At 41.8% G+C, this 15,594-nt stretch overlaps 1 protein-coding gene across 1 annotated transcript; it reads left to right on the top strand.

Annotated features, from left to right (window-relative positions):
* Positions 1 to 2,845: 2,845 nt before the first annotated feature.
* LOC119291343 (histone H2B.2-like) lies at positions 2,846 to 3,659 on the top strand. Its single transcript, XM_037570095.1, has one exon. The coding sequence runs from the start codon at positions 2,917 to 2,919 to the stop codon at positions 3,376 to 3,378; it is 462 nt and encodes a 153-aa protein (XP_037425992.1). The 5' UTR covers positions 2,846 to 2,916; the 3' UTR covers positions 3,379 to 3,659.
* The last annotated feature ends 11,935 nt before the right edge of the window (positions 3,660 to 15,594 follow it).

Raw genomic sequence — 15,594 nt, 5'->3', positions numbered from 1 at the left:
CATGTTAATAATTACTTTATCGAAATACAATTCAAGTGAAGTGGTTTTTAATTGTTTTTCTAATGTTAGTGGTTATCTTTTATATAGACATAAAATTTGACATATATATTATGTCAATTATGATTTTTGTACTCATTTGATTTGTATATTTTTCAGTAATTAATTTAATTTTATATCATGTCAACTCAGTTGATCAATGTTTGAGACGTGCACTCAGTTGATTCCTTTATATTATTCCAAAGGCTTGGCAATGAATTTGAATTAAAGTTATGAACATGATTCACCGGAAATTGGAAGAAGGACGTCATGAATTTGTAATTATAGGAAATTGTACTTTCTAGGTTTTTTTATGGTCTTGCTTCTAAATTCGATTTTATCTTGGGTGGATTTTCAAAGCAGGCATGGGTATTGTCCTTTTTGCTTAGCATGCCTTCTTTACTGGTAAAGAAACACATTAGATATATCTGGATTTTTGTTGAGTAAATGAGCATGAGTGCAAATAAATTCAGACACGAAGCAAAAACTTTGACGTTTCATTGATTAAGCAGAAGATTGTCCAGTTAATCACGGAAAACCAAAACAAAAGGGTCAAACCCACTCTAGAACACCGTAATGCCACAAGAAACGCCAACCACGCAAACACACACTAGCTTGATCTCGCTCCACCGAACAAGTCACTCTTCCATGTCCGAAAGAAATCATGAGGCACTCTCCCGCGGCGATGAAGAGATAAGCATTCCACATGCATGTAGTAGTTGCAACCCACACGGTATGAGGTCCATGCCGTCGAAGTTGCAAAGCTCTCGGGGCCGCCACCCCGACGTCCACTGGTTCAACATGCCTTGCGCCCTCAACTGGTAGGGCCATCGCCCCCACATGCCACTGCAGAGACGTGCGTTGCACGTGCACGCTTACTAGTAACTAGAGAGTGACGAGGGCCGATCACCGCGGACTTCAGGGTCACGGCTCAAGTGTCAAATCCTATTGCCGAAAGTTATTCTTTGGCGAACAACATAGCCGGAGGCGTTGGCGGGAACAACATAGTCGGTCTAAGTTATTCTTTGGCCAAACCTGATGGATAAAATAGCTACTCCCTCTGTTCACTTTTATAAGACAATGTGCAAAACAGCCTATTTTGAGTTGTCTGAAACGACTTACAAAAGTGAACGGAGGGAGTAGCATATACTACCTGCAAAAAAAAAAGGTAGCATATGGTATTAAGTGTGTAATATTTGGCCAACTTACAACCATATGACCGTAGAAGCTAGGCAGAGATCTACATGAATTCAAAATCCTGCTGTCCTCCTTTGCTAAATTCAGTTTTGTTTTATGAAAAGGGATTATATTCCAGTGACACCGTGGGAAAAAAAATTGTTGATTGATCTGAGTCTCTCGGCGCGCCCTGGTATGCTCGTTCAACCGTGCCGGTTTGGGGTCCTGAGTGATTGTTCTTGCTTGTCTTCGACATGCTCTAATGCTTGTCTTCGACATGCTCTAGTTTCGGTGTTGCTAACCAAGGTTTGAATTCTGCGACTTAATGAAGGGGAAGTTTTCTTGTGGGAGACTTTGCTTCCTAACGAGTTATATCTAAGTCATTGAACTACTCATAAAATATTCGTTCCTTTCTTTCTATTTTCTTATACAAGGTAAATAAAATTAATGAAATTAATTAAGATACTAAGCTCCCTAGATTTGGACCCTCCTAGCCCGCTACCCGCCACTAAAGGTGTCTGTCCTAGTTTTTGTTATTTTTCTTCTCTTCTCGATTTTTAATTTACTTTTTATATATTTTAATTCATGAAGATTTATTAAAAATTCGAATATTGTAAAAAACTGTGCACATTTAAAAAAAAATCCCAGAACATATTTGGAGATTCATGAATATTTACAAATTTTTGAATATTCTTACAGTTCATGAAAATTATTAAATTTCGTGGGAAATTTTAAAATTTTGAGCTTTATTTAAATTTTGTGATTTTTTAAAAAATCCATGTATATTTTTAGAAATTTAGAATACTTTTGAAAAAATAAGGTTTTTAAATTTGCAGCCGTTTTAAAATCCAAGAGTTTTCAAAAACAATTTACATCTTTTGGCTTACAAATTTTTTGCAAAATAAAATAATAGACACCTTTTTTGTAAGATATAAGTGGAGCATGCCGGGAAAAATATGGTGCTTATGCGGAGGATGGCTCGCAGAAGGCGCACAACCTAGCAGGTAAAGACTAGTTTGGTTTGATGCGGAGGATGGGAAGCATGGGAAAATCCCCTGTCGACTCGTCACAAAGACGAGGGCTATGGTGCTTATGCCGGCCTTGTCCACTGACTCGGAAAGCCCATATGCGATGGTGCATTCCGGATCCGATAGATCTCCGGTGCATGCCTTGGCGTTGCTGGGTTTCTCGTGGTGAGCAGTTTCGTTGGCATCTACAAGGGCCTCCGATAGGCTGAGCACCATTTTTCATTTATTTGGAGTATCTTCTGCAAAATTTCAGCACAATTATATTATCTCGTGCTCTCTTATTGTATCAACGTGGATCAATTGTACTGAACAGGAAACCCAGCCTTGGAGTAGCATTGTTGCTTTATGAAAAAAAAATATACATGGTTATTAATTAAAAAAAAAAACTTCAGCCCAGTAACAACTCGCTGTGAATCAATTTTAGTCGCCCCCAAACCGGACGGTGCAGCAGCCCGCGGAAAAATTCCAAAATTCCCGCCAGCCACGGCTGGTTTCCTGTTGCCTACCATCCCGCCCACGTCATCGATCCGAGGCACCGGCGTCTCCACCAATCAGCGCGCACCTCCTCCCCGCTATATATACCCTCCCCACCCCCGCCTCTGTTCCCATCACCAATTCCCCACCTCCCAGCCAAACACCTCTCCCCTCTCCCACCTCCGAAGCAGCAGCAGCAGCCATGGCCCCCAAGGCGGACAAGAAGCCGGCCGCCGAGAGCAAGGTCGAGAAGGCGGCGGAGACGGCCCCGGCGGGCAAGAAGCCCAAGGCCGAGAAGCGGCTGCCGGCGGGCAAGACGGCGTCCAAGGAGGCCGGCGGCGAGGGGAAAACCCGGGGCAGGAAGAAGGGCAGCAAGGCCAAGAAGGGCGTGGAGACGTACAAGATCTACATCTTCAAGGTGCTGAAGCAGGTGCACCCCGACATCGGCATCTCCTCCAAGGCCATGTCCATCATGAACTCCTTCATCAACGACATCTTCGAGAAGCTCGCCGGGGAGTCGGCCAAGCTCGCGAGGTACAACAAGAAGCCCACCATCACGTCCAGGGAGATCCAGACCTCCGTCCGCCTCGTCCTCCCCGGCGAGCTCGCCAAGCACGCCGTCTCCGAGGGCACCAAGGCCGTCACCAAGTTCACCTCCTCCTAGACTGATGAACTGATGATGCGTCCGTCGCCTCTAGTTGGTCTCTGTATCTGCATCTCTGTTAACTCTGCTTATCCCTCTGCAAGTAGTGCTGGTAGTCTGTGCTGGGTGATTGCCAACGCTTCGTTGGCTCGTTCCTCGTTGCTTGGGAGGACCGAAGCTTCTGCTTTTGACAAGCTGATATCTATCTAGAACTGAAGTTGTGGTGGTACTATACCTGTGTCAGTGATGGTCTGGCTGATGTTTGCTTGTCTACTCTTCTGAAACTGAATTTTGGTTGCTTACATCGTGTTACTATCTGTGAGTAGTGCTACATCACTGTTAATTTATGGGAGTTCTGTTGCTGAATGCCCGTTGACACTTCGGTTGGCTCGGAAGAACCGAATTCTGTGATGATTTAGAAATGATGGTGCATTTCTGTGTTTGTGATTTGATTTTTACAGTACTGGGTAGTACTTGGAACTGAATGGCAAATGCAAGTTGTTTTTGAGGAAAGTGAAATGTGAGTTACTGTCCAATTGTACTGCCTTGCTGCTTCGGAGGTTAGACACTTGTTCTGAAGGATTACATGCTGACTTGTTCTGACCATGTTATCCCTGTGCTGGAATTGGAGTGTTGATGTCAGAGAGTTTTTGGTTTCAGATTCCTTAGATACCAAGTCTTGTGCAGTTGCGATTAGTGTGTTCTTGGATTCAAATCTGGTTCTAATCTAACCTGATGCAGCACGAATCAAGCAAATGCCGCTGCACCCATTCGCTCTACATCAAACTTACCATCATTGGGGACAAGGGCGTGTAGTACCAAGGTTGGCATCACAATGCACATGAAAAATTAGTGCAAATATTTTGAAAAGCATGAGTGCCAGACATCACATTTCACAGGAAGAACTCATACAAATTAATAAAATTATCTGATGACAGGATTTGATAAACCGACCACAACAGCTCGAATGCGTGGCAGAGTTCCAGGGGTAGAAGCCACATATACACAAATATATCCAGATCATACACAACCTCAAATAATATGGTCTGAAGCTCACTTATAGTGTCAAAAAACATCTTACATTTTGGGACGGAGTGAGTAGTACGTAGCTCTACAACTACTTCGAGTTTACATGTGGGCACATGCGCATGCATAAATCATCTAGGAAACTCAAACACAAGATGACTTGCAGGGCTGTAGACATAAGATGATTTGTCAACATTCTTGCAAGGTCCACGCGCAAGATGGGGCGATGCCATTTTGTAGTCAGTAGGAAGAAAAAGCAACATTGTATCATTTCAGATGGTGTGTTCTGAAACTTCTTCGTAGCATCCACTCGCATATGTTTCTTTTACCAGGGATGTGCCTGAAAAAGAGGCATAATTAAGTGGGCCATGATGATTCTATATACAAGAGACTAGTAAGTACCATTGAGATATGAACAGACTTTACTCGAATCCTGGTAGCGGGACATCTGATCGAGGAAAGTTGCTAAATCATTGAGATATGCATATGTTTCTGTGCATGGAATAATTCTTTTCCTTCCCTATTCCTACTCTTCCCATTTCTTTATTACAAGCATTCAGCACATCTAACCATTGTTTTTGTCATCATCTACATTTAAGATAGCAGTAGATTTCTAGAAGTAAGGGGTACAGGGCTTGGAATTCGAACTGAAATCGCATACTCTCTCAAGTATGGAGTAGAGCTCATTTATCTTAATTATTTCGTTTTGAATCAACTGAAAGTATTTAAAAAATACCAAGATTCATTGGTGCAGTGTATGCATTTTGGAGGATTTATTCAAACAATACAGTGAAAAGATATTATGTAGTTGATCTACTGGATACAAGATATGTTCATATAGATGAAAAGACAAGTTGACCTACTGGGTACAAAATACCACTTGTTCATTTAGATGAAAAGATACTATACAGTTTTTTGAGTACTGCATAGCCTAGAAAACATTATCCTGGTGGATTCATGAAATATAATGGCCATGCTTGATACAGAAGACATAAACTGAACAAACTGGAGCTAAAAGATGCTTATTTTGATTTCTCATGGGCATAATAATTATTACAATCATAAGAAAGTTTGTTGCCCTTTGATAAAGTTGGGATATGTTTTTAACTCACTCAAGAAGATGTATCCAAAAAGAACTATCCTTAAAAGGCCAAAGATAGTATATACACTGGGCATTCATAGAAAGTATCTCAAGAAGCATTACAAAAGGATGGCAAACCAAATGCAAACACACACCAGCTCCATCAACCCAGAATTTGATTCATAGAAATTCATTCGCAGCAGCATGCAAACAAGTCAAGTGCATTTAGTGAGCTAAAAACCTGAACTGGAATGCATGATACCTGTTTTTTCTTTCCTAAAAAAGGAAATGCATGATTCCTGTGGCTTCGTCTGAATATGCTGGGCACCCTTCTCTTCGCCAGAAGCATTAGTAAGCCCCAGCTCAGGGACATTGCTGACCCTGTAACAAATGTGGGCGAGGAAATAAACATCCTCAGGTCGATTTCACCACTATAATTTTGCAAACCAAACTATATGTTAATTTACTGACCCAACATCAGCCACAAATACATATCACTATTATCAAAGCCAGAAGCATTAGTAAACCCCAGCCATTTGACAGGTTGAGGTTCTTGCCACACACACAACATGTCAGTTTTCTCACAAGTTTCCTCAAGAGTATATAGCCATCAAGGAAGAGAAAGCAACCAAGGCAAATCACAAAGATGCCAGGACGACCCAGCGAAAACGGCAGCTTTACAAAGACACATGGAAAAACCATGATACTGCCGTCACAGTTGTTCCTTATTTTGCCTTTGCTGGCATCTCAGAACCTGCAGCACACCTCGGCTGAAGATGCTTAGAGACCAAGGGCGGCTCTTGGCCGCTTTCTAGGAGGCATCGGTTCTCCAACATTGCTGAAGCGTGCGCAGGGAGGTTGCAAACCTGCTGGTTGACATCTTGAAACCTACGGTTATAAGACCCAATGAAGCAAGTCAGTGCTCTGAATCAACACGTACCAACTTAAGCAAAGGTAAAAATATATAACTGGAATCCTCATTATCTAATGCAACTCCCAGCACAAGAAGATATACATTCTGTCTGATGCTATTCTACCACTAGCAACGGAAAAGCACCCATGGTTTTCGACATCACTGTATCCTATACCCCATACCCTATCTCTACTTTACTGCTCCCTAGTAGGAAATCACAATGTTTCCTTTGCAAAGAAGGTTTTAACTGGCCAAATGAGCACTCTCAATACATCATAAATGGAGCACACACAAAAGAAGCATAGCCTACACAGTAGGCCTGAATGCTTTATGGGGGTTATTTAGCTACACCTACGAGGAGAGACCATTTCATAAACATGTCAGTTAATTTGATGGGATACACATGTAACACATTCACCCACTATGAAAATCAATATCGTTGTAGGAACAGTCACATGCAAAACCGAGGAGATCAGGAGACAATTCTTTTCGCAGGTCGGAAACAAGTAAACCATAATCATAGACAGAGAGTTAAACTGTTGTGCTCCTCATGGTTTAACACTCAAAACAACAGGCTTGTTCTTGTGAAGATTTATGACCGGCTTTATCACAAACCAGCCACATCATACCAATCAGTAATAATGTGAAACTGAATACCACAGTCAACAAAGGTGACAATAGACAACTTTCTCAGCTTGAGGGTTAATCAACAGATGGCAGCCTGACTCATTGCGATGGGTATCTACATATGACTTAAAGCCTCTTCGTTGGCAGTACTTCCCACAAACTAGGCATGCATACACAATCAAATTTGGTAAAGAGATTGAGCAGAACTTCTCAAAGTCAAATTCGAGGACCACAAAACAGGAAAAAAAAATAGACGGGCAGCATCAACAACCATGAGAATGCAGAATGGCTCGTTCAACCACAAACTTTGCTGAAGAGGGTATCTGACATGTGTGTTTGCACAAAGTATCATATCATGCTAGGGATCCGCACAGCGCGTACACGACCTGGAGGCATAGCGTCATGTAGTGTTTCACCGGTCGGGTCGACGCTTCATCCGCATTAATCGCCCTGTTCAAAACGATGGTGGCAATGTCATGGGGCCGGTACGACATGTGTCGACGGCGGGGAATGGAGCAGATCCGTTCCTTGATTAACTCCATCTTTTATTCTAGTGTTTGCTTAGTGGAGAAGATGAAGATGATCTGATGCAGAACAATAGCCAAGTGGTCAAAACTCAAAAGTAGAGTACAGAAAAGTAGCTTAAATCACATAAGACCCTATTTGAAAAGAAAAAGGAAATCCCTTCTAAAGTAACTTCTTTTTGTCTACTTATATACTGTGTATTATAAGAAAGTAATTTGACACCCCCCCACAACCGTACACTCATTCTGTACTCCACTGCTACTCGCTGATGGTCGATGCAAGGGCTCGAGCCGCGGACGTGGGCCCAAAGAGATGCCGGCCCAGCAGGCCCTCTCGAATGCCAGCCCAGGTTGCAGATCGCGCAGACCAGAAGACGGAAAACCGAGGGTACGTCTTCGCACCGTGCCGTGGTCTCCTCTTCCCCCAACGGTCCAATCCAAAGCGGAACGCGGCGGCGGCTACAGGCGAGCGGCGCGTGGGGGTATCGTGTGGTGGGGCGGATGACGACCGGAGGCGCCCCTCCCTCAGCGACGACGACCGCAGGCGCTCCTCGACTCGGCGCCGACAAGATCGACGCGCTTCCTCACCGCCCTCGTCGAGCGCAGGTTCGCTTCGGTCCCTCCCGTCCTCTCGCGCCGTGGAAACTCGGACTGATTAGCGTGCGGCGCAGGTGGTTAAGAATCTTACAACTGATGGGGTTCTTGTTCTTCCATCAACATGGGCGACCCTAAGCGAGGGATAGATTTGCGCGGCAACATCGTGGTCGAATATGGCATGAGGATCAAGATAGGCGAAGAAGTAAAGCAAGACAGACCTGTAGTTTTGATCGACGGCGCATCGATGGTGTGTTGCAGGGACCTGCTGGGCTGCCCCACGTTCATGAGCCGCATCGTCGGTGATTGCGGAGCGGTCGACTTGAGTTCATCGGCAGTTGAGGACACGGTCTAGGTGACAGTGGAAGTCGTAGTATAGGAAGTGTGCACCGGCATGGATTTGTGCCGTGGACAGCCCACAGGAAGGAGGAAGACGAGGAATTTCCCTGTCAGCGGTTCGTTACACAGAATATGTTCCTGGCACCGCTCTGCTCCAGCTAGCCGAGGAGGACGCAGCGAATCGTCTTGCTGCCTTGATCCAAAAATCAGAGGTTGTAACTAGCTTAGCAGGCCCGGATTATGTATCAGTTTCTCTCAACAGAGAATCTTACAGCTGCCTGCCTGCCTTGTTTGACAATCTTTGCTTCTAAATATGAATATACTAATAAGGCTATCACAATTAAATTAGGAACTATTGCCAAAGGAGCTGAGCTGCTGCTGCATCAAGGAGCAAGAGAAGTCTATGCATGCTGTACACATGCTGTTTTTAGGTACGTTTTTATGCCCATTCCATAATTTGTCTAGTAGGACGTATGCTAGATGAACTGCTGAACTTGCTTTGCTATGGGGAAGGCCCATCACCGCACTAAATACGTAGTTACAGACTTGTTCCATGGAGCTGAGAGTTTGATGGAACCAAGAGTCTGCACCAATTTGTGCAAGCAATTCAGAAAGTGCGCACTGTGCTGTTATTGTCAAACATTGTATGTCGGATCTAAACTACAAATCTGGATAGATACAGTAACTTAGCAAAACAGCAGGGAAAAAGAATTCAGTGGTGACAATTACCAAATATTTGATGCTATGCAAAATTTGGTTTAAACTTATTTGTGGCGTTAGATTCGTGTCATGGAAATGTGAATAATTATGTTGTCTTGTTGCAATTTTTGTCGTTAGATGCTTGTCCAAAGTGCAAACCTTCAATAAAGCTTGGAATAATTATGTTCTCTTGTTGCAATTTTTGTTCATTAGAAAAGGCTGAGATGCAATCATTGAACTTGAATTTGAGCCATATGTTTTATTGTGTTATTCCGTGGTAACATGTTTAGCGCTGATTTCTTACAAGTTACAAGTATGTTTCACATCCTCTTTTCAGCCCACCGGCCATCGAGAGATTATAAGTTGGTTTGTTTTAAGAAGTAATCATCACAGAGACTATCCCCTCGAAGACGCATTGAAGACTTTGCTGAGCAAGGCAAGTAACCTACTTTGATCATGTTGAACCCATATTTGCATTACACACTTAGAATTATTTTGCATGGATAAAGTATTGTTTACTAGTATTGCCATGCTAAGTAAATTAGCTAGGGTTTAGCTAAGCCCTATGTGCTTGATATTGACACCCCTTTGACATTTTTAATACTCCTCATTTCTAAACATAGGACTACATACCCACTGGTCATAAATAAATGTGGGTCATAGGTGCAAGTTTAATAGTATTGCTTAGCCATGCAAGTCACACAAATCCTAGGACTTGGGAAGAATCTTTGTTACTCATAAGTGTATTACAAAAACCCATGGGTGCCACTAATGCCCATGGAATGAATCTAAAAAAATAAGGAGATGAAGTGGAGATGTTTTCAAAAAGGTACAGTGTGCAGTCACCAACCTTACATGTGCAAGCACATTGCCACAATATGAGACGGGGCTAGATTTAGTACCTTGGTCGGTCTAGTGTAGAGCCCTCACTAGGTGGATACCTTATACACGTGACAAGAGTGGACAATATCAATCACGGGGACTCTATACTAGCATCGTTCTTGAGATTAAAATGGTTTGATTGTTCAAATCGCATAGACCTAGCACCAAGAGACCTTCAAGATGCAAATACCTGAAAGCATGGACTTGTATCGATGTGCATAACTTACGGAATTGCAAGAGCACCACTTAAGAACCAACAACTTTTGATTGGAATAAAGCCCAACATGAGAATGTTATTTTAGAGCTACTAGGTGAGCATGACGATTATTATATTGATGGATAATATGTCTTCAATTAATCTTGAAACAATTTTAGGGTGTAGTCAATTGGATATATCATATTTATATAGGTTAGATGAGAGTTTGCAACACCAATCATGATTATGATAATTGGTGGATTATTGGAGCATCTGGGATTGGATTAGTAGTAAGGAAAGAAGCATTTTGAAGTAACACAACTTGTGTTTCCTTTAGGCTAATGAGACTTAGCAACATCAATCATGATTATGAAAATGATGGATTATTGGAGCATCTAGGATTGGATTAATAGTAATGAAATAAGGATCTTGGAGTAGCACAACTTGTGTTTTCTTTAGGTTAAATGATATAGCTACTTGGATTCTAGGATGGAGATAACTTTGGCACTCGGATTTTTGATGTTTTGATCTAATCTTAGTAGCTTGCATGTGCCTCATATGGATATAATCATGAATATGATACATGTGGATCAGAGTTGTTAGACGTAGGTGACTTTGGTGTCCCTCCCCAAGAATGTTATGAGTACAAGATCATCACTTTGGATTAATTTGAAGAGATGACAATTTTGATGGTATGTGATAACCTTGTGGGAGTCGGGCTATGTGAGCCTCAATAGTTGGCATTAGAGAAACGGTGTTTAAGTATGTTATGGTGAACTTTCATCCTCACACCCAAATCCTATCAACCCTTAAGTCTCACCAAGCCATGACTTGGTCGAGCCGCGACAACGGAGTTGGATATCAAGCCTAAGGATGTGGCCCTTGGACTAACCCTTACACTCCACCTATTATAAACATCATGAGCAACATGTTCATGAGTTCTTGGACAAGTTTGTGGTTATCATAATTGATGACCTCTTGGTGTATTCTCCCTCCGAAGAAGATCATAAGCAACACTTGAGAATGGTTTTGGACAAAATTCAAGGACCCCAATTATATGCCAAGTTCAAGAAGTATAAAATTTGGCTAAAAGAAGTTGGGTTATGAGGAGAAAGTTTGTATAGACCCGTCAAGGATAGAATCCGTAACCAAGTGGAGGGCTAAACGAATGTGAAGTCAGAAGTTTCAAGTTTCCTCGGACTTACGGGTTATTACCGCAAATTTGTGGAAGACTTTCGAGCACCACTGATGACTTAACTCCTGAAGAAAGACAACACGTTTGAATGGACGCCCAAGTGTGAAGAGATCTTCCTAGAGTTTAGAAAAGGTTAACAACTGATCCGTCCTTAGCCACCCAGACATTTATAAGAGTTCTAAAATTATTGTGATGCATCTAAGCATGGACTTCGTTCTGTCTTGATGTAAGAAGGAAGACTCGTAGCCTATCTATCAAGATAACTACCTCCTCATGAAGAGAACTACCCTATCGATGATTTGGATCTAGCAGCAGTAGTGCATGCTTTAAGTATGTCTTCTTCTAGATGAACTTAAATATCAGAAAAAGAAGATGGGTAGATTTAATCAACCACTATGACTTCGATATCCATTACCACCCAGATAAGTGTCATAGTGGATACTCTCAGCAGGAAGTCGTGTACCTGTCCTGCCTTGACCAAGCAGAGCAATTAGTGCTACTTGAAGGTTTCGATAAGTTTGGCGTAGAGCTAGTGAGTAGTGGCTATCTCGCTAACTTCAATATTAGGCCCACTCCTAGGTTGAATCAATAAGAATAGAAGAAATCAATTAAATGATCAAGCATGGGAAAACCCTACATTCTCAAAAGACAAGCAATGTGTTCTTTGGTTTGGAGGTCGCATCTGCATACCTAACCAAGAAGGTTTGAAGAACTGGAATCTACAAGTATCTTGTGGCACCCCTTTATTCCATCCACCTAGGGAGTACTAAGTTATACCAGGACCAAAGGAGTTCCTAGTGGAATACAATGGATATAGTTAGGTGATTGTGATCTTGAGGAGATAGTCAAATATGTTCGGTTGATTATGAAATTCTAGGTCTAGTATGAGCATGATGATTATTATATTGGTGGATAAATCAAATTTTTAATTAATATTGAAACAATTTGGATTTTAGTTAGGTGATTTTGATCTTCAAACGATGGTCAAATATGTTCGGTGGATTAAGGGATTTAAGTCTATTGGGCGAGTATGCCGATTATTATATTAATGGATAAACAGATCCTTAATTAATCTTGAAACTATTTGTATTTAGTTAGGTATAATTGTGATCTTGAACCAAATTTCATGGTGGATTGTGAGACTTTAGGTGGATTTAGTTAGGTGATTATGATCTTGAGGAGATAGTCAAACGTGTTTTGGTGGATTATCAGATTTTAGGGCTAGTAAGTGAGCATGATGGTTATTATATTGGTAGATAAATAGATCTTTAGTTAATCTTGGAAATATTTGGATTTAGTTACGTGATTGTTATCTTGAACCAAATATCGCGGGGGATTATGATTAGGTGGATTTTGTTAGGTGATTGTGATCTTTAGGAGATAGTTAAAAATGTTTGACGGATAAGATATTTTAGGTCTAGTATGAGCATGTCTACTTTATATTGGTGGATAATATATTTTCAACTAATCTTACAACAATTTGGATTTAGTTACATGGTTGTTATCATGAAGCAAGTTTGACGATGGCTCATGAGTTTTTGGTGGATTTAGTTAGGTGATTGTGATCTTGAGGGAATAGTCAAAGATGTTTGGTGGATTATGATACATATCTTTAATTAATCTTGGCACAAATTGGATTTAGTTAGGTGGTTGTTATCTTGAAGAAAATTTGACGATGGATTATGTTTTTTGGTGGATTTAGTTAGGTGATTGTGATCTTCAACTAAATTTTATAGTGCATTATTAGATTTTAGGTGGATTTAGTTAGGTGATTGTGCTCTTGAGAAAATAGTTAGTGAGGATGATGATTATTCTACATGAGTGACCAAGACGATGATGCCACAAAGAGTTAGTAGGCTAGGAGAGGTGGACAGACCGGCTGCGGCGGCATCAGAGGAAAGGTGAAGCCAGTCAAGCTCCCAGAGGGCCTGGGAGTTATAGCTTTGAGGTCTAGGAACAAGTAGAGCATCTGTGTGAGGATCGTAATCATAACAAAAGTTAAAGTCAAGAATGACCCTACAACCAGAGTCAACAATCTAACCACCTGAAATGAGCTGCATGGGTCGAGGAATACGAGCAAAACTAGGATCATGGAAAGACGAAGTGCTAAGAGTGCCTCAACTATCGACTGGGAGGGGAGTTCCTAAGAACATGAACATAAGAATCTGGAGGTCGAATGGTAGACAAACTGGAAGAATTAGACGAAGAAGCACCAGTCGATGAAACTAGAAGAAGTGGATGTCAAAGTCGTGCAATTTTTGTTCCTCGTCGATCTGGCTTGGTGTCCTTCCCTTGTATGCGGGTTATGTGTCACAGATTTGATGTCGCATCCTACGTTCCTTGTTAGGGACCCTTGGCCCCGGCGACAGGTAGCGTCGTGCACACATCCTGTGGGTTAGACATTGCGGTGCCGACTGCCCCTGCTCCTGCTTCGCCGATAGGTGGTGCTCGAGCGTTCGGCTATGGCGGCGCCCAGCAGGGGAACATGGGTTGTGGGATCGAGGCAGCACACAAAGCAACCCGTAGCCAAGCAATGGGTGCCCAAGCAGACTGGTGTGGAGCGGAGAGTGCACGAGGGGTGTGAGGGAAGTGATGAAAATGTCGTCGGGAGTGGACTGTCACCGCCGTCAGATTTTGAATTTGGAGTCGAGCGGTGAGGGGATGACTATAGGGGAAGCGAGGAAGGCATGAAGAGGGCACTTCAAGGAGAAATGCATCATCCACCCTATGCCTGTGCGTCAGCTGTGATGGTGGATGGTTGTGGGCAGATCCGATGTCTGCACGTGGATCTACTGCTCGGGATGGCATGACATGATTGTTTTGGAGCGAGGTGCCACAACTATTGTATTGTGTGGGTGAGTTTGGAGAGATAGAATTCGTGTTGCACTCTAGTCTAGGCCTTCAACTCTACCAAGTGCAACTTATTTAGAGTTTCTGCTCTCTCAAGCTCAAGCCTGTCTCTAAACCAAATCCAGCCCAAGAAACCGCCTAGCTATAAAAGTTCTGATAGCATGGACTTATAGTGATGTGCTTAACTTATGGATTTGTAAGAGCACCGGTTAAGCGCCAACAACTTTGCCTGGAATAAAGCCCAACATGAGATTGTGATTGTGTTAGTTAATCATTTTACATCCTTAAGCCCCAACATGCGGAAAGTTGGGTGGTTCCATACAGAAATTGTTTGGATGAGTTATGATTGGAGTCTGATGGTGATGTAGAAGTGATATTCAGGAGATAGTCAAAGATTTTTGGTGGATTATGAGATTTTAGGTCTAGTTGAGCATGGTGATTATTATATTGGTGGATAAACAGATCTATTAATCTTGAAACAATTTAGATTTAGTTAGGTGATTATGATCTTGAACCAAATATCACGATGGATAAATAACTTTAATTGTACATATAAAGATCCATAGTCCGTTAATAGAACTTGTGGTTTATATTGGATTTAGATAACCATGAATTTGGAGTTTATTTAAATCATGGTTAGATGTTGGTGGATTGCTTTGTGTTAAATTCACACTTTTGGAGATTGAAGTTGGAGAACTTTAGGGTGTATCAGATTTGTATAGGTTAGACGAGAGTTTGCAGCACCAATCATGATTATGATAATTGGTGGATTATTGGAGCATCTGGGATTGGATTAGTAGTAAGGAAATAAGAATTTTGAAGTAACACAACTTGTGTTCCCTTTAGGCTAGATGAGACTTAGCGAAATCAATCATGGTTATGAAAATGGTGGATTATTGGAGCATCTGGGATTAGATTAATAATAAGGAAAGAAGGATCTTGGAGTAGCACAACTTGTGTTTCCTTTAGGTTAAATGATATAGATACTTGGATTCTAGGATGGAGATTACTTTGGCACTCGAATTTGTGATGTTTTGATCTAAGCTTAGTAGCTTGCACGTGCCCATATGGATATAAACATGAATATGATACATGTGGATCAGAGTTGTTAGACGTAGGTGATTTTGGTGTCCCTCCCCAAGAATGTTATGAGTACAAGATCATCATTTTGGTTTAATTTGAAGAGATGGCAATTTTGATGGTATGTGATAATCTTGTGGGATTTGGGCCATGTGAGCCTTGTAACAGTTGGCATTAGAGAAATTGTATTTAAGTATGTTATGGTGAACTTTCACCCTCACACCCAATCCT

Source organism: Triticum dicoccoides, chromosome 1A, assembly GCF_002162155.2.
Source record: "Triticum dicoccoides isolate Atlit2015 ecotype Zavitan chromosome 1A, WEW_v2.0, whole genome shotgun sequence".
NCBI classification, from domain to species: domain Eukaryota; kingdom Viridiplantae; phylum Streptophyta; class Magnoliopsida; order Poales; family Poaceae; genus Triticum; species Triticum dicoccoides.
The sequence above is the reverse complement of the archived record's forward strand: the minus strand, read 5'-3'. Positions and strand labels throughout refer to the sequence as shown.